The sequence below is a fragment of the Falco naumanni genome, chromosome 1 (genome assembly GCF_017639655.2).
Source record: "Falco naumanni isolate bFalNau1 chromosome 1, bFalNau1.pat, whole genome shotgun sequence".
NCBI classification, from domain to species: Eukaryota; Metazoa; Chordata; class Aves; order Falconiformes; family Falconidae; genus Falco; species Falco naumanni.
Genome location: NC_054054.1, coordinates 58,768,960 through 58,793,725, shown reverse-complemented (window position 1 = coordinate 58,793,725; position 24,766 = coordinate 58,768,960). Strand labels below are relative to the sequence as shown.

Here is a 24,766-nt window from a genome sequence, read left to right as displayed (position 1 = left end):
AGATGGAGAGTTCATCTCCAAGCTTGTTTAACAACAGTGACTGCTCCATGGACAGGAGGTTGCTCACCTGCCTGTTCACAGGGCTTTCCCACTGCCAGCCTTGTCTGGCTCCCACGGGCAAACCAGGACAGGATCTAGTGTAGGAAGTGCAGCTGACCAGTTTAACTCTGTTTTTCAGGTTGAAATCTTGCAATTCTTCTCAAATTCACATTCAGTTACATCCACCGTGTAAAAATAATTACTGCAGGAGCACAGAACCATAGAACAAAATCTGGTTTGATTCATAAAGAAGGTGAGCTCAGCATCAGGTTTAAAAAAACCCTGCAGCCAAAGGCAGAGAAACTGTGGCGATTACAAGGTGCAGCCACCGAATCCTCTGTAATCACCTAAGGCTTTAGGCTGAAGGCTGAGACATGTCACTTTTAGTCCCTTGTTAAAAGCAACCTTTGCATAACATCCCTTATAGTACACTGGTGCTAGTAGCATACATTACAGACACATGGCACAGAATGTCCATTTGCATCCCACGTCCCCCCTTTCCCCGGTGTGTGCAGAGAAGCAGGTTCACCCCAGCACATACGGTGCTGAGGATAAGAAGGGTTTCATGTCATGTGAGGAGCCCAGCGCCCACGTTGGGACACATGCTTTACTCTGGGTAACACACGCTGGAGCAGCACACCTGCCATGTTTTGGGGTGCAGCATGGCTCCCCACAGATGTTGCTCACTATCCAGGCCATTTGCAGCAGGCACTTCCCCACTATGCCCGCGGGAAGGGCTCAGGGACCTGCTTGTCACTTTTGGCTGGTGGTTTTGTAGTGCACTCAATCAAAAAAGTTTTGAGGGAAAAGAACCCTAATCAAGACTGATTCTTCATAACTGTCTTTCAATAAGTGAGTATAGACCCCTCACATGTCCTTAAATTATATATCATTTATTGAAATATAGATATCTTAATTTACAGGATTTTTTTCAAAGACAAAATATCAACAGGGGCATTTTTGAAATACATTTTGTGCCTACCATCACTCAGGCCAGTTTGCCCTTCTTCAAACATTTCACAACAGCCACCATTTTGGAAACACTTCCTTTTTTATTATTCTAAAATATAACTTTTGGACATTCAAAGTGCAACAGTTAACGTGCCTGTGGAATATATCACAGTAAAAAAAATATAAACAAAGGCAGTGATATAGCTGTCATAAATGTTTTGGCAGTATTCTAGAAGTCTATATAAAAATACTTATATACATATTGATGTATAACATCACCATATCTCACGTCCTTCATCATGTAATAGGACCATTTTGTACAAGTTGCAGACCACGCTGTAAGGAATTGGTTGGCCATTCCAAATCACAAGCTGTGTTTCATAGGCTAATGTTGATTGTCGTTATACAATTACTGTAGCAAAAGGTTTGGGAATATCTCTTCCAGTGGCTTCTCAAAAATTAAGCCATAAAAGAAAAAGTCTGTAATGCTAATAAAATTGTAAAACTAAACGAATCATCCTCTCACACTTCTCCCTCTTCCTCTGCTTCTCATTCCAGTTTCCAGGCCAGCTTATCTGATTCCAAGCCTGCAGTGAGCTGGGTTTGACTAGACCCCTGTCACAGATGCAGTTCATCTGCACAATGCTTATGACAGGATGGAGAAGCAACCTTACCATGCATCAGAAAGCGAGCCAGCTCTGGCTCACGTCCACCATCTGGGTCTAGCCCCAAGACGCTCTGCGAGATACAGAACGAAACTGGTGAGTGGAAGGGGAGACCGCATGAAGATGTCCTTAGATTCCAGTAACTGGTATAATAAAACATGCTGGGGCTGATTTTCAAACCCTGAAGAACACTAGGCCATGTGCAAAAATGCAGGTGAAATTGCTTGCCTAATTTGACTGTGTAGCTGTAATGACTACACATGCAAATTAAGGCACATGTGGTCTCAGGTGGCCATTGAGATATCTGGGATATCCAATAGATAATTTGTGTTTCCTCAATTCGTAGTTCATAGCTGGAGGGAGACTTTGCATCGTCTCATCTGTCTTGGCTATAACGAGAGTCTCTCTATTTCACAGTTGTCCCTGTACAAGCTCAGTGGCATGTGTTGGGCCGAAGCATGGCTCCCAGGGTGACACTCAGTCTTGGTCTGTTGACTGCAAGAAATGGAGGATGTGCCATCACTCACGGCTCCTTCTGATTGTCAGCCTCCACCGGGGCTGAAAATGTGGGTGCCTCGCTTCAGGTCCTGTTTTCACGTTTGCGATATGCTTGTACATGACCTCAGCCAGGTGACATTTTGAAACCCAGACCCAGAATTATTTCCCTGTAACACTGACAGTATTACATTTGCTTTCATTTGATCCACAACTGTCCACAACAAGTGAAGGGGGCTTGTGTAGCTTTTCTTAGGGCCATCTCAAGTGAACCGGTAGTTTAACGTGGCAGCATGTTGTCGGTCACTGCTGGTCTGTCTTTCACACTTCCTAGGAAAGTACAGCAACACAGGGATGAGTTTGCACTGCACTTGCATTGGTTGCGTCATGCCAGAGGCTGAGTACGCCCTGCGAGGCGCTCATCACACTGAATTAAATTTAAGTTTGAAAGCTGAGCACCAGAAAGGATGGGGCCCTTTGCAGTGGTGTACCTTTTTCACATGTAAGTCTTCCAAAGCATCATATCTCACATCGTACAGTGATAGCAGTAATTGTAATACTTTGTTCATAAAAGTGGTGTCACAAAACAACTATTGCAGGCTGAAAGCAGATTCATTTTCATGCACCTTCTTCCAAAAAACGCTCTTGAAAGTGATAACTGTTTGTAGTTACAGTCTGCAAAGATAATAGTCAGAGTTCTCTATACCTGTTTAAACCTGAAAGCTAAGACAAGAATATTTGCTGCAGAATTATTCCTGCTTATTTAAACTTGAATTCCAGGCTGGGAGAGATGTCTTTATTCCTTGAGCAGTTCAAATATCAGATCAATTCTTCACAGCTAACCCCAGGACAGGTTTCCTTTTGACACTAATAATGGAATGTTGCTGGTGGCTTATCATAAACCTCCATTCTCCAGCATCTTGGAAATCCGGCTTAAATTCATTTCTTTTTTAAATTTAAATTTTTAGAACCTCATTTAATCAAGGATAATAATTGTTTCTAGTATACCCGATTAGAAAAGCTACTCCGCTCATAATATAAACCAAAATCTTAAATTTTTCTCCATGTTAAAGTAGTTTTAGCTAACCAGAACAGTTAACACATTGTGTAAAGCCAAAAAAAGAATGGTTTCATAAAATATTTTGGGTCATAAATCTTTTCCTTGTACTTAAAAAGTTTCTTGAGACTGTGCTTTTACTGAAGGACAATGAATTGTAAAATATACATTTAGTGTTACTGAAAACAGTAGTAGTATTATCTTGAAAACAGCTATCTTCTATAGTTAATAAGGACTTACTAGGTTTCTAACACCTATTATAGACTGGTTTATTATTATTATTATCATCATTATTATTATTCCCCTTTACTTGCATTAATGGTTAAAAGTAACATGTTTTGTAGTACCGGTCAGTCCCTTGTGGTTTTAGACCTTTTTGGTCCAAAAGTGGTTTTCGCATGTTCTTCAATTCACATGATAGTTCAACAGCAGCTGACATTGAGATTGAGGGAGGAAGTACACAAAATTCATAAGCGATCTATTCTAAAACCCATGGCATATGTTCAATGTGCACCTCAAAAGATCCTTGAGTAGACAGTTATTTACATAATTACAATGATGAAGTATTGCTGCAGTGGAAATTCGATCATCAAAGTCATATGAATGCCCTTGAAACACAAAACTGGTCTGTTTGTGGCCTTTTCCTTCGTCCTCCTACCAGTTCAAATGGCAAACAACACTGAGATGCTACTGAAGTACTGCAAGAAGCAACACTAAAAAAAATCCATCTTGGACGTGTCTCTCATTCATAGTCAGGCTGATTCCTCTGCCCATCGCTGGGAGTTTCTCTATACAAATCCACCTCATCTTCACATCCTTGACATTGCAATAAAGTGGTTTTCTCTGTGGAGCAGGAGTCTGTAGATGACACGGCAAGCTTCCCCGTGTGCAGAGCTGGAAGGTGTCCGTGAGGTTACAGGAAGCTGTCCTCCACCAGGTCTGAGGAGTCAATCCCAATGTCGTCCATCATGTCAATGTCCTCAATGGTCTCATCCTCTCTCTTGATGAAAGTAGAGCTACTGGAACCAGTCTCAATAGCACTTTCTTCAGATGTCTGGGAACTGGAAGAGACAAACATCTCAGAGATAAACTACACGGTGAATGTGACTGCGTAAGTGCTCCAGTCTCTAGCAGAACTAAACACTACCCCCCCACCTGCTTTCTGACCCATGGCACAATCTTAGGTGACTCTGACCGCCCGTTTCTTGGAACACGACACATCTTGTATCTCAAGAGTAACGAACCACCTTGAAATTCAAAGGAAGGGGTTGTTCATACGTTCCTCCAAGCACTTTCTGCCAGGAACTCATTAAGCTTTGGCACTGCTATGACAGTAGGTCACTTAGGTAAATCTCGGGAGGCCAGGTGAAAGTAAGATAACAACAGACAATAAGATAAGAATAGCAGAGAAGAGGTAATAAATCTGGATAGTGCTTCTTAGAAACTTCATTCATCCCCCTCTTTTAAATTGCACAAAAATATCAAAAAAGAAGATTTTAGGTTGATATTTCTATATACTGTTAATTAAGTGCTGAATTAAACGCCTGCCATTCACAGTAAGGGTTACAGTGTTGTGCTGTAGTAGAATCAGTCGTGCAAACTGGCAAGGGAGCGGTAAAATGTCCTGCATACCCTTCTGTGAAAGAAAAGACAACCCTGGAAGATATTAAACCCAACTTCTCCCAAATTTTAAAGCTGGTCTTGCACAGAACAGATCAATCCCTTGAGATCTCATATGCAGCTCCAAGGCATCGAGCTGTAGGGGCAAGATGTGTCCACAGAGCCACCACCCAGCCACTGTGGCTTGGCCAAACTAGCAAGGGAGTCCCAGTGACACACAGCACCCTACCTGCAGTCCCCTTCCCCCGGCAGTCACAAAAGAGGCAAAATTAATTTTTTCCCATTGGAAACACTGCAGCCACTTCTACCACCATATTTTCATGTGACCTTCCCGGTGAGCGTTCTCAACAGAGCTAAGGAAACCTTTTGCAGAGTAGGATGCTAACAAGTGTTAATGCACATTGCCAAACATGACCCCGAACGGTGACTATGGGCTACGTGACCTGTAAACTGGACCTACCTGTGCCTGTTCCTTTTGCCAAGCTCATCTTCAGAAACAGGGTCAATGTCGGGCAGGGGGATGATGTACCCACTGTCAGCACTCAGCCTCTGCTCATCAAATCCGCTCTCCCGGTCCTTTAGCTTGTCTTCGTTCTTGTAGGTGACACCAATATAAGCATTGTCACAGTCCCCTCTCATGCGGGTGACAGCTGGGTGATCACTTTTCAGGAAGTCCAGATGAATCTTCTCATAGCTCTGAAAATGTTAATTTCAAACCCCTGGTTAGATGCTGCTCACTAAGGCTGCCTTTCTGCAGACGGATGGCTGTGATTCATTAACCCAGCAAATATTCTGCCCTACGAGCCAGCAACACTGGATGGAGAAGCCCAGCACCTTAAAATGACTTGAAGGGAGAAGTGACATGCATGTTTTAGACAGCACAGGAGTAAGTGTGGCAGCACAAAACAGATAAATAGATGTGAGAGGGACAGGGAGTGAAGGCAGGTGGGAAAAAGAAACACTGAATGATAGAGCAGGCAGAGCTTGTCCAGAGGTATCAGAAGTATGAGGGGAAAACTTGCTGGTGTCTACCAAAGAGGTAGATAAGAGGGAGATAGAGAGATAAACATGTGGGCCAAGTAGTCCCTTTTCTAGAACTCTTTCAATGCCTTGAAAATGCCATGAAAATATATAAAACCCATTCACCAACAGAAAAATTGTGTTGGTAGGATTTCATTAGAAATGCAAAGCTCTGCTGCCCAGCTAATACTGCAGAACTGCTTCTCTCGGTTAGTCTGCATGCAGAAACCAAACAGGCAATGACCCTGTCTGAATCACATAATCCACATAGGTTAGGATGTGCCAGTTCAGTGGACACGGCTCTCATGGCTGGAACAACACTTGCAATTCCCCCTAAAACAGTATATAGAAAACACAGAAAAAAATTCAAAGAGCAAACCTTTTTGTACTCTCCAGGCAACAAGCTCTCCACAATTTCACTCAAATGGTAAAAAGAAGGTCTTTTCTCTGGTTCACTGTTCCAGCACTTCACCATGATCTCATACCTGCAGTTAAGATGGAAACCAATTTAACCATCTGTAAATGGAAAATGAGTAACCAAACAGAAACTAAAGCCAAAATTGTCTGGAGACTGTCCAGGTGTGGAAAAGCCGGATGCACACATACACTTCATTGGTAGCATGATCAGGTTTGGCCATTCGGTATCCACTCTTAATCTTATTGTAGAAAGTAGAATCGACCATCATGCCAGGATATGGTGTGCCACCTGCAGATAGAAGAGAAGAAAAAATACTACTCTGTACTTTACTATCCATGCAAACTTCCCAAATACTGTCTTGCTGTTCATGTCAAAAAGTGTTAACGCTATTATCTGACATGCCATCAAAATTAATCTTTCCTACCCAATGTGTCACGTCAGAGATACTGTCTTGATGACATTAAGCTCTGATGTGAAATGTTGGCTAGGAAAGATTGAAGTAGGTACTAAGAAAAAAACACCTTTACAGTGTTTCTAGAATGCACTGAGTGGGCACAGAGGTTGGATGATACCTGGATCAGGTCATCAGCCTGCATTTGGCAGATCTGAGGTTGTGACTCTGCTCTGCCACTGGCTTTCTGTGTGACTTAGGCAAGTCACTTGCTCCACTGGGTTTATTGCCTTTGGCACCTGCAGGACAGCTGAGGGTGGCATGGCCTAAGTAACTTGCTTCCTCCCAGCTGTGAAGGCAAAGCCTTAGTGTGAGCCAGTCCCCTCCATACCCAAGTCTTCCCACCTGGGCAGCTAGCTTTAGACCGCAGCTAACATGTCAGGAGCATAGGTTGTTGAAAAGTTTGGGCTTGGCCCCTGAGCTGACAGTTGGGCAAACATTTGGGGCTGCAGCATACAGACATCATCACACTCATGCTCAGTTGTCACTGATGTATAAAAAGTATCATGCAAGCTGAAGTCAGCATTGCAGCAAGATGTCAAAGTTGACCTTCTTTAAAAATGTCGCTGAGGACACATTTTGCTTTCTGAGAAAGATCATCTTTCTCAGATGAGGGAAGCATGCAATAATATTGCTCCAGAAACCTCAGCCCTTCAAAAGCAGGATTTTCACATAAAACTGGGCTTCAGAACTTTCCTTGCAGGCAGGGCAGTGAAGCACAGGTGCCTCAGCTCCTGAGCTATTCATTGGCACTGCCACACCTCCCAGGGATGCTGGGGAATGGATCCTGTGATGCCGAGAGATTACACTGATCAACACCATAAACAGTGGTGCAACTGCTGTTTTCTGAGCAGCAGCTATATGACAACTTATTCTAGAAAATAACATTAGGTTTGGGGTTGCTGTGGGGCAGTAGTAGGTACCATAGAGGTGTGACTAATCCTACTGAGAGTAAATGTGGGCAATGCACGCTCACTGAAGCAGGCCAGCCATCCGCCTGGGAGGCTAATTAATGAGGCTGAGGAAAGAGCCAGGCTGCTCCCAGCTGGGAACCATACATCGTCTGTAACTGCTATACATTGTCATAACTACTTTACACTGCCATAAACTAACCGTGTGAACAGTGCTGACCTGGAAATGAGAAATCAGCATCCCAGAAGACTGACACTTGTTTTCATTCTGTAATGGGACTAAGACAGGCTTTTTTGAAACACGTATGAAGAGACTGTTTCAAACCAGCCGCTGGGCTGGGATGCAGCCCCAGGCACCCTGGTGCAAAAGGGAAGCATGTTCCTTCTTGTATTAGCCAGAAAATCCATCCTGGCCTGGCACACCAATACTTTACCACAAAAGCTTTTCACTCAGTGATTTTAGTTTTCTAGAAAAAACAAAAAGTATCTTGCAAAAAGAAATATAATGAGAACTTTGGAAGAGTACGGACATTTCACTTCACACCTGACACTGGAATCTGAAACCCCATATAGAAGAATAACAGTTGATTTCACATGTATATTTTTACTGTAGAATTTGAAATACTTTGTGCAGAACAGTTTGAACTAAAAAAAAATAAAAAAATCACTACACATAAGAAAACATTCACAGTACATACCAAGAGAAAATATTTCCCACAGCAGAATTCCATAAGACCAGACATCACTTAATGTTGTGTACAGATTGTCAAAAATGCTTTCAGGTGCCATCCATTTTACTGGGAGGAAAGTCTGTAGCAAAAAGAAAGAAACCCCAAAAGGCACAGATTAGTCGTTAAAGAAATACTTCCCATTACAATTGTTTGACAGCCAGTGTCAGCTTCTCTCTAATAAGAAAATTGTGTTAACCTGGCTACTGTTTATGTTTAATTGCACAATACACAGAGGTACCAGGTTTATAAGTGATGCTACTATTTGCTCCCCACCAAAACCGATTAAACCATAACTGTATTCATTTTATCACTAGCAAATGACCAGGCTGATTGAAGGTATGATACAAAAGCTGGCATTGCTGATCTAGATCCAATATGTCATTGATTGGTGTATCACTATACTCCATGTCATAGTGACAGTTCCTTAATGATTTGTCTAGTCACAAAACCTGCCAGTTAAAATGTAAACCTGCAAAGTACTACATGTGGCCAAGTACTTTTTGGCTTTGAAGCAGAATTAGGAAAGTTACAGTAATTAATGAACTGAAGAAAAATTGTTCTCAGGAGTCTTCATCCCAATAGTCAATTAGTGTAACCAACACTGAATGGCAAGAACATTAAATAGCATTTAAAACTGACATCTCTCATTTCAGTTAAAGTAGAACTCAGGAGATTAAGAAGTACATACGCTGCCCTTGGAGACATAATTGGAATCATGCATGATGTCTCTAGCCAGCCCAAAGTCACAGATCTTCACAATTTTTCCTTGAGCCAGGAGGACATTACGAGCTGCCAAGTCACGGTGCACACACTGTATGGAGAAAAATTAAGTTGTTCAAGGACGTGCTAATTCCACAAGGGCTATTCCCCTGCAAAGATCCCTGGAAAAGATCTGTTCACTTTTTGGGCACAGTCTTCCACTGAACAGGCACCTGTATTACCCTACTAACTGGGGCAGGGAAGCACCAGTCCTCAGAACCAGCAAGGGCTCATGCAGATGCACCGCAGTGGGGAGGAGACAAAAGTGATGCCACCCTTTCCCCTTCTACCCATCACGTACTAATGACATGTCTATGCTTCTGACCATGCTAGTCTGTGGCCATATGGACCCTCCACCCAGACCCTGCCTAGATCCACCACCGTCTCTGGCACTGACTCCATGAATGTCACAGGCTGCGACAGGAGAAGAGGACTGACTGCTGCTTAGATTTTTCCACCCGTGGTGATCTCTCTTGCCAGGTAAGTGAGAAAGCTGTCTACAACCCCAAAAAGAATATGATATTGTGTCACGTTTTCAGAATCTAAATGGAAAACCACAGTCAGAGATGAAGACATTTTTACATTTTCTTTCATTTTACCGACTTTTTTATTTACTTACATTTTTGGAAGCCAAGAATTCCATTCCCCGTGCAACCTGGTAGGTGAAGCTCAGCAAATCCAGCAGGCTGAGGCCCTCTGAACTGTCATCTGAAAGAAGGTTTTTGACTTCTGATTCTATTGGAGAAGAGAGAAAAATGTGTTTGTGCTGTGGAGCATGAAAGCAGCATCCATTTCCTCCTACCCATAATGATTCTGAGCTGATAATTTTAAGAGAGTAGCATGACCAAACCAGTTTTTTTATAATAACTAACCACTTTTAATGTCTGCATCAGTCACTGACACATACTGCTTTCTTAAAAACATCCAGTATTAAATATAGGTTTGGGGTTTTCTCCTGTCTGTATTGTTTTCCCCACAGAACTGCAGGAAAAGGTGACGTTTGAAAGGTTCACTTAAGTTTTGTACAGCATGTTTACAATACTCAGTGTGTGGTACAAAAACATTTATTTAGAGGTGGTGCCTTTGTTAGGTTTTTGTACATTCTTATCCGTTTGCTTTTGCTGAACACTGTTATGTTTCCCAGCAAGCATTCACTGGGAGTAATCCAATACCAGCAAAAAGGGTCAGAAATGCTATGGCAAGATTTCTCATTTTTTATGAAAGATGTCAGCAAAAAACCAGTCAAAATTCAGTGATTCATCCACCCCGACTGTCCTAGAGCGCTGCATGAGTACATTAGTCTGCCATGTAAATCTGGGACTGGATATGGTTCAGTTTCTGAGGCCTTCAGGCAAAAGTGATGATGCTTATTTTTAAAGCAAAGCATATTTGGTTTCTGAAAACGGGGCTGGGGAATGGGATGCATTCATTATCTTCATTACATAACCTGGGAAAGTATTTGGGAGTGTTCTGCATTTGGTGTCAGTTAATGTGAAATGTCAGTGGAAACACAGCAATACAAATGGCTACCATTATTGTTCATTCCTGTTGCTCAAAATCTTGCAAACTACAAGACTGGCAAAGTCTCTGCCCCCCAAGAGTGCCTACAGCCCCGTGGCAGAGCACAGCCTCAGCGCTTCAGCATGGGAGCAAAGGCACAGCCGGACCCCGCTGGTCCCCTTCTGCTCCAGGAGCAGATACTCCTACCCCCAGAGCATCATGAAGAACACAAGCACAAGCTTTTAGCTTATAGCTTGTACTCACACACTTGCACAACACAGCTGAGTAGTTTACGTCCATGCAGAGGGCAAAAATAAGAGATGTATTTATGCAATAATTACTTGTATTAATGATGTATGCAGAAGGGACAATTCTATGTTACCTGACATAGACTTCTTCTTATATGAAGCAGGCCGATCATACACAGATCTCTGAATATCAGAGTATTTGGATCCCTCCTTCCTTTCCAGCATTGGCACATACTGAGTGGTATCAGCTTGTTTCATGTCCATGTATTCTCCAGTATTTTCAAATGATAATATCACATAACTGAAATTGGAAAAAAATAGGGGTGTATCAGCTGGTATTGCCCAGGTGACTTCCCTGCCACAGCACCCTGTAGATCTAACAGTTCTTTTACAGTGTACAGCTGCATTGCTGTGAAATACAAGAGCTGGCTTCTTGGTAGAGAATACGTAAAGATCATATATTGTAACATAAGCATATATTATCACGTATTAGTGCATGTTACCATGTATCACAGTAGTCAAACACAAGTGCTTCAGATTTATCCTTTTGTCAATAGACAGGTATGTAAACATATATTGTCTAACCCCAAAACCACACTGAATCCAAGTATTACTACCTAGGGCTATTAGTTCAAGGTATTCCAAAAGATAGATGTAATTAATTCACCCAAACAGTTTGCATCAAATCCAGTCCTGATGAACAAGTCCATGCTCAGATGAACAGTCCTGGCTGCACTCAGCTACTGAGTCAGTTGTTCTATTTGCCTGAGTGATTTTTTTTAAGGAATCTCTGTTCACCTTCTGAATCCTGACTGATTTTATGACATTGCTTTATTGCTGAATGTACGATGACAAGCTTCCTCCACCATCATCTGGAAAAAGCTATGGGAACATTAACCATAAGGAAACTGTTGAGATGGGCTAAGCCACCAGTAGATAAAGGAGAGTATTGAGCCTGGAGAACAAAAACTGCCACATTGTTTGCAGGGAAGGAGGTTTAGGCAGCTGAAATGCCCTAAGCAGGGAAACAAGGAAACCACGTAGTTGTGCTTTACTTTTAAAACTTTGAAAGTACTTTTAAAATGCAAAAGGATGGTTTTACAGAAAAGAGGAACACTGGGTCATGCTTTATTAATAGAAATGTTCTTTGAGACTTCAGGATGTCTGTGGAAAACCCACAGTGGCCCTGGAACTTCAAGCATCTCTACACAGGGAAAACATGGATCTAGGACACACGTCAAAGAGACTGAACAAAAAGTGCTGAAGCCTTCCCAGATCTATGAAACCTGATAAATAAAAGCCTAATGATAAGAACTAGGGAGGGCTCTAAACCAATTAATGAGAGGAATGGAGTAAGGGTTAATAATGACATCTGCTTGAGTTGCAGGTCATACTTTTTTTTTTCCTGTTTTTTCCCACCTTCTTGTGCTTTCGTCAGCTGGGTTCATTCCAAAGATATCCAAATCTTTCTTTGGCTTCTCTGGGTGTCGGTTCAGGAAATTGTCCCTGTTCTTATGCAGATAGTTCACCAAATCACCATAAAAGCAGTATTCAGTAATGATGTAAATAGGACCTGATAAAATAAAGCAAAATAATACATTCATAAGTGAGGTCTTGAAAGAAAGAAAGAAAGAAAGACAGAAAGACAGAAAGAAAGACAGAAAGACAGAAAGAAAGAAAGAAAGAAAGAGACAGAAAGACAGAAAGAAAGAGACAGAAAGACAGAAAGAAAGAAAGACAGAAAGACAGAAAGACAGAAAGAAAGACAGAAAGAAAGAAAGAAAGACGGAAAGAAAGACGGAAAGAAAGACAGAAAGACGGAAAGAAAGACAGAAAGACGGAAAGAAAGACAGAAAGACAGAAAGACAGAAAGAAAGACAGAAAGAAAGAAAGACAGAAAGAAAGAAAGACAGAAAGAAAGAAAGAAAGAAAGACAGAAAGAAAGAAAGAAAGAAAGAAAGAAAGAAAGAAAGAAAGAAAGAAAGAAAGAAAGAAAGAAAGAAAGAAAGAAAGAAAGAAAGAAAGAAAGAAAGAAAGAAAGAAAGAAAGGAGACTCAAAAAATAGTAGAAATTAGAATATAAAACAAAGAATTTGTGAGTTAATACATTTTTATTTACTAAGTTACAACTGCAACAACTACCAAATATCAAGTAGGTTTGTGAAACCTTTTATTTGTTTATATTTATCATTAAATCCTTTAATTGAAATTTGTGTGCTTATTAAACAGTGAATGATGGCTCCACAGCAAACCTCTGTTTTGTCAGCCAAACTCACCTGATTTTGTACAAGCTCCAAGCAGATTCACAATATTCAGGTGGGGGCCAAGGTGTGTCATTATCTTCAGTTCAGACATGAGTGCCTGTTTTTCACTGGATCTAGCTGTAGCTGTTGAAAAAACACACCAACCACTCAGTGAGAGCAATCACCTTTTTCACAAGAACAAACAATTTCTCCTTGCTTTCCTCATTAAAGCATTGCTACCATGGTTTCTTGAAGAAGACTGTCCTCTTTACTTGACAGTGGGCTTTCTTAGGACTTGGAGAGGAGTCACAAATCACTAATAAAGGACTCACTTAATGCAGCTCAACAGCTGACACAGTCTGTTTTTCCCTCTCCAGGGGTACGGTGTATTGCCCAGGTGGCACAGAGGCATTTTATAAGCTGCTCATTTCAACACAAACAAGCTCTTCATGGCTCCTTCAGAGACACTGCATCACATCCTCAGCTCCATGAACCTGGAAATCTTCAGTGATCTTAAGATTCTCACACGAAGCCTGCCTATTTCTCTTTTGTTGTGTAGCTTTCATTTGTTCACAGACATTCATGGTTATTTTATCTTTTTCTGAACTTGCAGAGTTATTGTGGCTGCTACAGTCCCTACAGGTAAAACCAAACCCTGGATACTTTCAGAAGCCTGGATACTTTCCGTCTTGAAAAGCCATGAAGCAATCTAAAGTATAATTTTAAATTTCAGTCATTCCACAGTTCACTTGTAGCTTCAGATGTGGAGAATCTATTTATACACAAGCAATGCCTGAGTAACCCTGTGGAAACGTGCCCTCCCCAGCCTGGGAAATGGAACCGCAACAACTTACGTTTCAGCATTTTCACAGCTACTTTCATCACCGGTTGAGAGCGACTCAATCCATATGCAGTCCCTTCAACTACTTTTCCAAAGGCACCGGAACCAAGGATTCGACCTGAACACAAGGGAAAGCATTACTTAGTTCTGAAAGTAACAGCAATTCGCCTCATTCCCTGCTGCCATTCCTCTATGAGTTGTGATCCTTGTGTGGAAAGAGCACACTCACTTAGCCAGACCACTGGTATTATTGTTATTACTGTTGTTGTTAAACAGAAAAGGCAAATATAAAATGCCATTATTAAGTACAATCCTTAAATAAAAACAAACAAGCAAACAACAGGAGCACATCTGCACATGGGAGGTCAACTCATTCAAATTCGTCTCCTACTGTGCCCTGCTGCCCTCACTTAATCCTTTCTAATCATTTATTCTCCGATGTTTGAGTTGACTTCTCTACCTCAGTCAGCACCTGATTACAGTGCAGTTGTGTCTTTTACTTAAAAGTCTGAACTGAACTCCTCAGCTGCAGTTTTGGGCTGTAATATCAATCCTGGATACATCTAGCAGCATGATAGACTGAAGTATATCAACAGCACATTTAGAAATAGGCAGGCAGGACCATCAGTGCTCTGCAAGGAGCTGAAATACATGTTGATCACATATGAGGGGAAACTTCTCTGAAGTTTAATGTACAAGTGTGTTTCATATGCTGGAATAAATTTTATTGCAAATTTCCAAGTGCTGTAATGAAACAGCTAATGTTTATACACACTTTACTCTTCCCACAAATCAATTTAGACAAAAATTTTGGATCATCATAACCTGTCTCCTGATATGGATACAGTGTGCAGAAGAATTGTGCACAGATTGAGTGAGATTTTAGAGAAATATGAACTGCACAAACATAATCCAAAATACTATATTTCATAGTTTCCATATTGAAGAGCAAGTTCATCAAGGCAACACTTACTCAGTGAACAAACCCATATATGAGCTCCAGATGCCAGGATATTTTCATATTCCTGACAAGCTCTCTATTTTATTTTATGTTACTTTTTAACTTGCAGCACAGAAAGAAGTAGTGACTTTTACTATGGAGATATATGGCATTTTGTCTTTTGACGTTCATTTACAGTTTGAACCCGCCGCCTTTTACGCTTCTGAAGGTGTTATCTGGCATGCAACACCATATGTTATCCTCTAGCTACAGCCCTCACTTTTATTGTATACACGCTTTCAAAAGAAAATTTCCAGCCAAATGATATCTACACCATTAATAAGCACAAGAAATGGTTAAAGAACGCTTAGCTGAGTTACCACTGAAGAACCTCTTCAAGACTATGACAGCGTAGTTTGTCATGCATACAAAAACTATGTGATTTCTTTTCAAGATTCTTGTGCTCTGATGGTTATTCTTCCTAATCAGGATGTGAGAAAGCTTCCCACTAAATTTCAGACTAATTCAAACAACCTGAGTCTGAAATTTGGCCCCTGAAACTTTTCAGACCAAAAGTCTGGGAACCATATGGCAGGATGCAGCCCTTCAGAATGCAATGGCATTTGCTGATGTTCCTTGATCTTCTTGTCTTCATAAGCCAGTTCCTCCCCAAACCATATTGTCAGCTGAGCACAAGGTGCACATCTCCCTCTCCATCACCTCTGCTGAGCCAGGGTGCACGTGGAGATGGTGAGAGCGCTTCCGCAGTGGTGGGGAGCGATCACTGCTATTTCCCCTTCTCACCCCTCTCCGCAGACATAGCCCAAGCCCCATGTGTTTTGCACCTGCAATGTGGAACCAGGTGGGAGCTGACTGCTCAAGGGCTGAAGGCATCTGTAACGCCACCACATTCTTGACGTCGAGGCCTTCAGCGGAGCCCAAAATTATAGCAGGTGTTTATTTTTCTCAGTATAAAGACACTGCTGTGATCTGCTTGCCAGAGGAGCAGCGCTGCTTCTCTGCCACAGAGGGACTGTGCAGACACAGCAAGAGCTCTGGGCTCCTCGGGCCAGCACAGGTACAGCACCTGGGGGGGCTGTTTCAGCCTCTGCACCCATCCGTAGAGCTGGTCTGCAGCACCTGTCGGAGAGGTGCTTTTTTTCTGCTCGGGGGGCCACAAATACAAAGGTGAAGTCTGTGATTTTTTTCCAGACACAACCTTCTCAACTGTGTGAGAATTTCTTTGGCTAAAATTGAACTGGGATGATCAGCCCACCCCAAATTAAACCAGAATTGTCTTTGCCTACATCAAAAGCCAGTCAAGTGACAAGCTTTGTAACCTACATCCGGCTTCTAGACTCTTGAGAAATTAGGTGCCACATCCCTAAATGCTGTGTAACCTTTCTACAGCCACCCCAGCATCCCAAGAAACAGCAGCGCTCAGACCCCACTCCTCAAAATGCCCTGCCCTCTGCCCCCTCGGCTGAAGGAGGGGGTCCAGGTCCTGCCAGGACCTCGCCACTTCCCAGCAGAACCAGGAGAAGGCAGTGGCATCCAAAGAGCTCTCTGCGCTACCGCATTCCTCGTTCTGTTACACATCTCCCAGGCTGGCGCTGGCTGCTAAGAGCTTTAAACAGCAGCGCACTACGTACATTGTGGAGGGGTGATAGCAAAGGAAAACTTGCAGTGTAATCCAAATTTATCAACTGAAGCTCCAGCCAGCCAATGTTCAGAGTTGGCATTTAACGCAGCGCTGCACTCCAGGCCCTACTAGCTAGAAAAACAAATAAATGCCAGCTGGCTTACACAGCTAGGATGGGAAATGCTCATCTGGCTGAGCCAAAATGGGTTAGTACCCTGCTTCAGAGCCTCCCTGAGCTGAAGGTGTAATTGCTTTGCTGTCATCTCCCACTTTGATATGAGAAAATCTGCACAAACCAGAATTATCAGCCCCAGGAACAAAAGAGGTCCCCACCAGCAAGCGTTTCATATGGCAAAACTGCCAGTGGGTAGATGTTAACCATGTCAAGAAGAATGCTTGTGCAATCCAGATTGCTAAAAGGACATGTAGCGTTAGTTTTTAAAGGACTTACTATCCCGAATATGCCTGTAAACAGGAAGGCATTGAAGTAGGCTGGTGCTCATGAGTCAGATGGAGACAAAGTCACAGTGGTGGTCTGTTAACTCAGATCTGACAAATCCTATTTAGGCATATAATTAAAGTCTGGGTTGTAATAAAATAATTCCATTAATATCCACCCTTCTCTAGCTTTCAATTAGCAATGGGAATTTAATTACAGGGTATCATTCCTGAACAGAAAAATTTGTGCTGCTTCTTTCAAGAATGAACATCAATTCTTTCTCTGCGATGGGGAAGGGGAACTACACTAGGGGAGTATGTGTCTTAAAATATATCAAACAAAAAACATATTTCATCTTCTTATCCTGTATTTTGTGATACAACTTGGCGCACAGATACCTCCAAGAGAGGAAAGCCTTGTATATTTAAAGCACTACCTGGATAGAGCATTAGAACTGCCAAATTGATATAAACGACAGATCGGGCCAGCCTTGAAGAACTAATTACAGTTGGATTCTGTATGAACTCCAATGCAGGAATAACGAAGCGAGAAAGCAGAAGGAGAAGGAGGAAGGCAGTAGCCTCAAAAATAAGTTATGCAGTTACTCAGCACTGATATGTGCACAATGTGGATTAATAACTTAAAAAATATTTTTAATAAAACTACATAACTACTTGCAGATTTCCCTTGGCCTCTGCACAGAAGTATATAAATGTCTTGCAAATAAAAACCGCTGATGCATTTCTTGTGGGTGGCTTAGCAGGAGTGAGTGTTGAAGAGGTCATTTAATGCTGCGAGAGGCCCCCTAAGCCATGTGGACGTGAGCACTGCATGCAGGGCATGTGGAGGAGAGCTGGAATGGAGGCGCAGGAGACTAACACAAGAAGCTTAAGGCTGACACCAACGTAGGGGAAGGAGAGGATGCAGAAAGAGAACAGACAGGTACAGAGAGGCTCTACACTTCATAGCCATCACTTAGATCGCAACTCCTGGTAGCAGGGACCTCAGAGTTACCCTTAATCGTCTTTCTCCCCAGAGAAGGATGAGATTAGTTCCTTAGAGGAAACTTACCAAGCACTAACCCATCTCGAGGAAACTCCCATCTGGAGTCATAAGGCAGCTGCATTGGGTCCACATAAATGTATTCATGGCCATCAGGGCTAATGGACTCAATGACTCTCCATCTTATCTCATACCTTGGCTTCTGCAAAGGATATTAAATGCAAAACCAACCATTAGACCTGTGCCGGACTTCAGAGCAGTTCAAAACCTAGCAGGGCTCAGCCTCCAAACCAAAATACTTTTCTACATTACCTGTTTCCATATGATGACCAGGACAATCAATGAAATTATCACAATCACTAACAGCACTAGGACTGCAGCAGCCACCGTTAGTTCCGATCGCAAGGCTGTGGGGTAAAAAGACAGACTCTGTTTTCCTCCTGAGCCACAAGGAACATGACACACACAGAAGACTCCCACCTCCCGTACCACCACAGTCCCCATGTCCTGCAGATGTGGCAGGGGCAGTTGCTGAGGTTGGTGACTGTAAAGTCTTTCCAAGCCCCAGGCTGCTCTGCCTTCCTGTTTCAAAACAAAATGCAGAGATTGTCTAGAAGAACATCTCCTAGCCAGTGATATCACAAAATTATAAACTGAATCATGGAACCGTTTAATAAGCGAAAACCCAGATGCACCATGAAGACCTGTAGAATGCCTCATCCTCACATGTCCCAGGGTTGGAAAAAATGTATTTCCATTTATTTTTATCTGCAACAATTCCTATTTTTAAACTATTAAGACTGGACTGGAGTGTGTTATAGAGGGGTCAAACTGGCTGTGGTAACTTCACAGAAGGACAAAGTGAACTCACTGGGAGCCACAAGCTTCAGTTCCCGAGTAACAGCACCAAGGTCATTCCTTGCCACACACCGCACAGCCAGGGTTTCCTCTACCTTCTGGAAGGTCACCTGGCTTTCCACCATGTTTTTCTCATCCAGGTGGACTTCCATGTGTATGTCAGAGATATTGTTAGTCAAAAGAGCCCATGAGGTGTCATTGCTGCACCTGCAGAGAAGAATAACAGGGGAAATGGGCATTGGGCGTAGGTATGGATAACGAAGAGTGAAGAGAACAAGAATCACCTTTCCCTATAACTTTCTTCTGACAATGATCCTTTTAAAGACCAGAAATGCTTAAGACCGCCTCTGTGGAAAGCCTGCATCTTTCCCCCCTCAGAATAATTTGCCTTCTGATCCTCATTGCTGCTGCTGCTTTGAGGGCCTGACAACGCAGCCCAGCCGGTCTGGTATAGATAGACCTTGGTGTCACTATGTATCCCATAGAGTTATAGTACTGGATGGATCTCTGTTTCTCCCTGAACCCTTAGTGCTGTACAAGGCTCCCTGGGGCAGGACTAGGAGGACAATCATCCCACCAAGTAGTAAGAGCACAATGAAAGCAGAACACAGCTGGGAGGTGCCCAGGGCTCCTAGCCTTCTTCCATGCATCGTCTCCCTCTCCTTGGCAGATAACCTCCCAGGGAAAAACCAGCCTCCCTGTAGCCACAGAGAGAGCCAGTCTAGAGCTAGCAAAAATGGGAGTAATTACTCCACATGTCTAAAATACTTCGAAGGTAAAAACCATAATTAGGCAGAAAATAATTACAAGTGAAAATTTAGAAGCACGCAAGAGCATAAATGAGGCAGATTGAACTATCTGAAATGATAAGAACTCCCTGAAAGGAGGAACAGCTACTTCCTGAGATCTTTACTCAAACCGGGACTATGAAATCTGCTGAGTTTGCTTATTGAACACAAAGCTTTTATGAGAGAAACCTCCTGAACTGATGCACTGTGTCTTCTCCTACAGGATGCAATAGGAAGGGCACTGATAACCTCTCTCGAAACAGAAGCGACATGCCTCCAAAAAGAAAAAATTATCTAGACCTCACTGGTTCTTGATGAAGAAAAAATGGTATGGTAACTAATAACACTAAGCTGATCAAGGACACAACAAGTCATATCTTAAATAAGAAAGTACCCACTCCTCTTACTTTTTAATGTCCTTGCAAACCAGCCATTCCACATCAGGAAGCGGGGTCCCCTCTGCCAAGCACCTCACCGTCTGCCCACCCGCAGAGCCATGGTGATCATCCACAAGGTCTAAGATCAGTGCTGGAACTGAAAAGGAGTCAAGAGTTTGTCAGCATATTCATTGGGATCTACAAAAAAACAGCCTGAAATTTCAAATAAAGCAGGAGAGGTGTTGTTTGGCTGGCAGCTTAGCAACTCCTAGAGACCCAGGCTCATCCAGGAGGTCCTCATCTCCTGCAGGACAGAGCAGATCCTAGGCTAAAGCCATGAAAAGGAAGTGCTGCGGTTATGCCACGTCCTCATGTCATACTAAATGAGCTATCATCCCCTCTGTCAGCTGGAATAACTTAGGCGGGAGGATAAAGTTTCTTTTTGGCTCAAGGCCAGCTCAGAAGTGAAAGCCAGGATTGGGGTAGGAGAGCTCCAAGGACTCGACACGCACACACTCCTCTGGACGCTCCAGCTCATGCCTGTCTTATCCTAATACACCAGGCAATCCAATGTGTAAGTGGATCAAGTCTTTGCTGTGTGCCATCAGTTCTGGTGGTCAAGGCTCTGGGCTCCTTACCTTGTATCAGCAAGGAGAAGGTGTATCTTTTAACCTCATCTTCATTTTCAGCAACCAAAGTATAGTATCCGCTGTCTTCTTCCTTGGCCCGGATCAATTTTAATATACTTTGAAACCTGCAGAAATAAGAAGTTTTGTTTGTATTTTTGAAGCGGGCATAAAAAAAAAATCATTTTGGTGCAACATGTAATCTGGGTATGTAAAGATTATAATGTAGTGACATTTAGCATTTCTAGCATGACTTTAATGACAGTCATTACTTGAGCGGTAAATAACTACCAACACGCAAGTGAGAAACAAGTGGGCGTAGTTATATTCTGCAGGGATCTGACAAAGCCCCTGATATTACTGGAAATATTACTGGAAATAGCTAGAGATTATTGTTGTGGAGTCATGTTGGCGGGACTCAAGAGGCTTACTGCACAGAAACCAGGATTTCTATGGTTTGGAGAGGTTAATGTTACGAAGGGAAAAAGAAGAGGCAGACTAGGCATTGCCCTTTAGAGTAGAAAAAATTATTTTTAAATGCCACTGAGGAAGAAGTAACAAATTGAGGTGGAAAGAGAGAGCAGGAGCAGTGCCCAGGTTTCTGGAAAAGAAACTCAAGTCAGCACGGCAAAGTAAGGGTCAGAAGAATATTTTTACCTTGTTTCCTGCACTCTGTTGGAACTAGTAACAATCTCAGTAAGATTTTCGATCAGAGTCACATTATCCTTCAACCAGTACATTTTTGGTGCTGGGTATGCCTGCACATCGACGACAAAGTTTTTGACTTCGTGTAGATTGACAGCCTCCAGAGGGCTAAACTGGGGCTCCAGGTGAACAAAGCCTTTGTCTGTAAATGAAAAAACCTTGCGTAAACCATGCTGTGCAGCATTTTTCAAGAACGGTGTTTTCCAATGTGTTAATAATTTTTGGACACTAAAAACAGACTATACCATGAACTGTAATGACTACTTTCTTATTTTCCTTAACCTCCTTGGTTGCATGCCGAGCAGTACATTCATAATCCCCTGTGTCTTTCACTGATGCCTCAGGAATGGTCAAGGTGTAAACCAGCTTCTGCGATGGGACTTTGATATCATCAAGCTTTATCAGACCTTTTTCTTTCTGCAGTTTGGAGAAGGAAAAAAAACCTTACTTAAGTAAGCAAGCTGAGCTGAAAGCACACCACTGAGGATCTACGATGCCACTGGAGTGAAAGCAACCATCTAAATCCTGTATGGCAGCAGAAGACTTGTTTACTCAGTCAGGGAGGCATTTTTCAGCCACAGGCACAAAAGGTGTCCCTGTGAAAATACACCCTTCGGGGGTCAGGCACAGAAGGGTGAGGAGGTTGAGAGTAGATTTTGTTCACTCAAAACAAATACCATTCAAAGTTTGGGTGAGCAGCCTGAAAAAGCATTTTACTGCTCATGCACTACCTTCTCCTCAGACGTAAAAGCCACCTGAGTTTTCTTTGCTCAGTTACCATGAAGTAGGGTGAATTTTTATCCCCTCCACCAAAAAATAAGTAACCAGTTGCTAGATGTTATGTCCTGCCTGCTAGATGCTATGTTCTGCTTCTTAAAAAAAAAATTATTGGCAAGGAGAATACTCCTGTGAGTAAAATGATGGTGAGAATAGTAGACCATGTTATCACAAGAAGCTGAAACTAAAAATATGCAGGGGCTAGTTTTGAAGGGCGGCATACAGAAGAGACTATGATGTGTAACAGGAAAAATAGAACAAAACCTTCTCGAATTATTTTTCCTCTTGGGCTTTTCACTTACTTAAGTAAAGAGTGGGATTTGGGGTCACAACCAGGTACGCTACAACTACTCCATTCCTTCAGTTACCAGCCTTTTTGTATGGGACTCTCTGAAATACTCCATTGACCGGGACTGGCTCTAACCAAGTTTCGCTAAATAAAAATTTCCACTGCAGAAGAATGTTACATCAGTTTGAAAATTTTCAAGGTTCTCCAAAAGTTTCAAGGTTTTCTTACCAGACAGTTCTCGTTAGTGAGTAATTAAACTGACTGTAAGAGTCATTTTCATTTACACCTGCACAATGAGGAACAATTAAGATTATGGACTTGATTTTGCGTTGTCCCTTATTATGTCCAAGCACCCAGGGTTTAAGAGAGCCATTTTAGAGGGTCAGACCTTCAGCAGCAGAGCTTTATGCAGATGTCCAATACATTCCCAGATCTTTCTATTTCCACAACATTTCATTTTTTGAACCAGCACAAGACCTGAAAGCCAGCATTTCTCTCTTGGAGGATGGACTCCCAGCCATACGTCACCTTCCTCTTATGTTTGCATACTTACTAACAGCAAACTCTAATTTTTGAGACTGACTCCTTTTTGTGGTAATCTAAAAGTGAAAGAAATTACTTTGTTTTCTCTCCTCAGCTGTCCTTATTCAGAGGAAAGAAGGAAAATTTACAACCCCACCTTCTTCCCCAATAAGTAACTACAAACATTCAAACAAAACAAAACACCTTAAAAAAAGAAAAAGAGATTTACCACTTTCCCAGGATAATTCCACTGTAAATTTACCACCTCATTGTCAAAGACCACACAAGTTACTACGATGGTCTCGCCTGTTTTGTAGACAGTTTTAAGAGCTTCAATTTCAACCGGCAGCTGTGAAGTAGCTGAGAGAAGAGAGAGAGAGTGGATTTAGGTTTTTTAAATATGCAGTTTTCACATAGTGCAATTTCAGGGGGACATTTCCATTTCACTTCCTCTACTAAGAAATTACCTGGAAAATCCAGTGAATATGCTGCTGACTTATACTGATATAAACAATTTGCATTTAAAGCATGAATTGTACAGGCATTGAGTTCAATCCCACAAAGAAATGATCCATGCATAATATTTCAATTAGAAGTTCCTATCTCAAATGCCCCTGTGAAAAGGCACTCAGTATAAAAGCATTTCCCACTTTGCTAATTAGTGACTGTCTTTGAGAATCCCTTGCTGATCAATAAAAACCTGGGGTTTAAAATATTTTAATCATGCTGTTTTTCAGAATATCCAAAATCCTACAGTTTGAAGCTACTGGGAAACACCATGTCTTTTAAGATATGTTTCAGCAAACAGGATGAAAATACATGGATTATGGAAGACTTTTCTTGCAAACATTTGGGAGAGGAGATAAAGTTAAGAACATTTCATTCTCACCAAAATTGTATGCAACTGCTAAATAAAGTAGCAACTAAGTAACTGGCAATACTGCCAGAGGAGCAAGGAGCTCATCATCGGGGAAATATCCGATATATCCCAGTGATGCTGGTGCTAACAGGGCTTTTACAGTGTGAGGAAAGAACTGGGTTGAACATTATTACTTCTTTTTTCTTTTTTTTTTTTTTATGAACAAAAATAAGTACCTCTTAAAATATAGATGAGGAACTCATCAGACTTGAACTCCACGCCTTTAACCATTGTTTTGCATGTATATGACCCCGCAGGGAAATTCCCTATGAAGCCTTGTTTGCTGTCATAGAAAGCATAGACAGCCTTGTCTAAACTGTTGACTAAAGTCACTGGAGCATTTGGGTCACTTGTCCGACAAGGTATAACAGTGGGATCCCCTTCTTCTACTAGGATGAACTGGTCTTCTGGTATAGAAGGAACAAAAGGCATGTCTGGGTCTGTAAAAAACAAGAGGTAATTTTACACTGTCTAGTTTGTAGTAACTCCATGTACAAGAATTGGATAACAATGACTGATTATAGATTGTAAAATTTATTACCCCACTTTTTCAGAGCTTGCAGGTAGGGCATGGTAATTGTGTGTGGTATCTCAGTTCTGCTATTTGATGTGACATTTAGCAAGACATTTGACCTAAGCACAAAACAGGAAAGGTCTTGGGCTCCTTTGTGGCAATTCAGGATGCAGAGCGAAAAATACAAAAGATCCCCCCACAAAAAATGCAAAGTATTATTAATCCCCTTAGACCTGCTTCTGACATGTTCCTACAGCGAGGGCAAAAGTATGCCAAGTGACAAAAAGCAAGAAAATCACTTTTGGATGTGAAAACATTCATGCAATTGCTGGGGACTAAAGTAGAGATGACTTCACTTCACCATAGAAAACTCTATCAAGATACAAGTACGGCAAAGATTTCAGGGAACAATTTGGACTA

General features: G+C 42.0%; 1 protein-coding gene across 1 annotated transcript in view; it reads right to left on the bottom strand.

The window, feature by feature from the left end:
- Positions 1-913: 913 nt before the first annotated feature.
- The window catches only part of PDGFRA (platelet derived growth factor receptor alpha), a 35,757-nt gene continuing 11,904 nt past the window's right edge, over positions 914-24,766 (bottom strand). Inside the window, exons 4-23 of the mRNA XM_040595627.1 lie at positions 24,009-24,272; positions 23,143-23,273; positions 21,571-21,742; positions 21,278-21,467; positions 20,633-20,748; positions 20,025-20,151; positions 18,843-19,036; positions 18,284-18,378; positions 18,041-18,173; positions 13,962-14,066; positions 13,141-13,251; positions 12,285-12,438; positions 11,000-11,166; positions 9,737-9,852; positions 9,047-9,169; positions 8,326-8,437; positions 6,454-6,553; positions 6,227-6,332; positions 5,288-5,523; positions 914-4,268 (exon numbers count right to left, since the gene is read on the bottom strand). Of these exons, the coding sequence (XP_040451561.1) occupies positions 4,121-4,268; positions 5,288-5,523; positions 6,227-6,332; positions 6,454-6,553; positions 8,326-8,437; positions 9,047-9,169; positions 9,737-9,852; positions 11,000-11,166; positions 12,285-12,438; positions 13,141-13,251; positions 13,962-14,066; positions 18,041-18,173; positions 18,284-18,378; positions 18,843-19,036; positions 20,025-20,151; positions 20,633-20,748; positions 21,278-21,467; positions 21,571-21,742; positions 23,143-23,273; positions 24,009-24,272 (2,900 nt within the window). The 3' untranslated portion in view covers positions 914-4,120. The remainder of the gene's footprint in view (positions 4,269-5,287; positions 5,524-6,226; positions 6,333-6,453; positions 6,554-8,325; positions 8,438-9,046; positions 9,170-9,736; positions 9,853-10,999; positions 11,167-12,284; positions 12,439-13,140; positions 13,252-13,961; positions 14,067-18,040; positions 18,174-18,283; positions 18,379-18,842; positions 19,037-20,024; positions 20,152-20,632; positions 20,749-21,277; positions 21,468-21,570; positions 21,743-23,142; positions 23,274-24,008; positions 24,273-24,766) is intronic.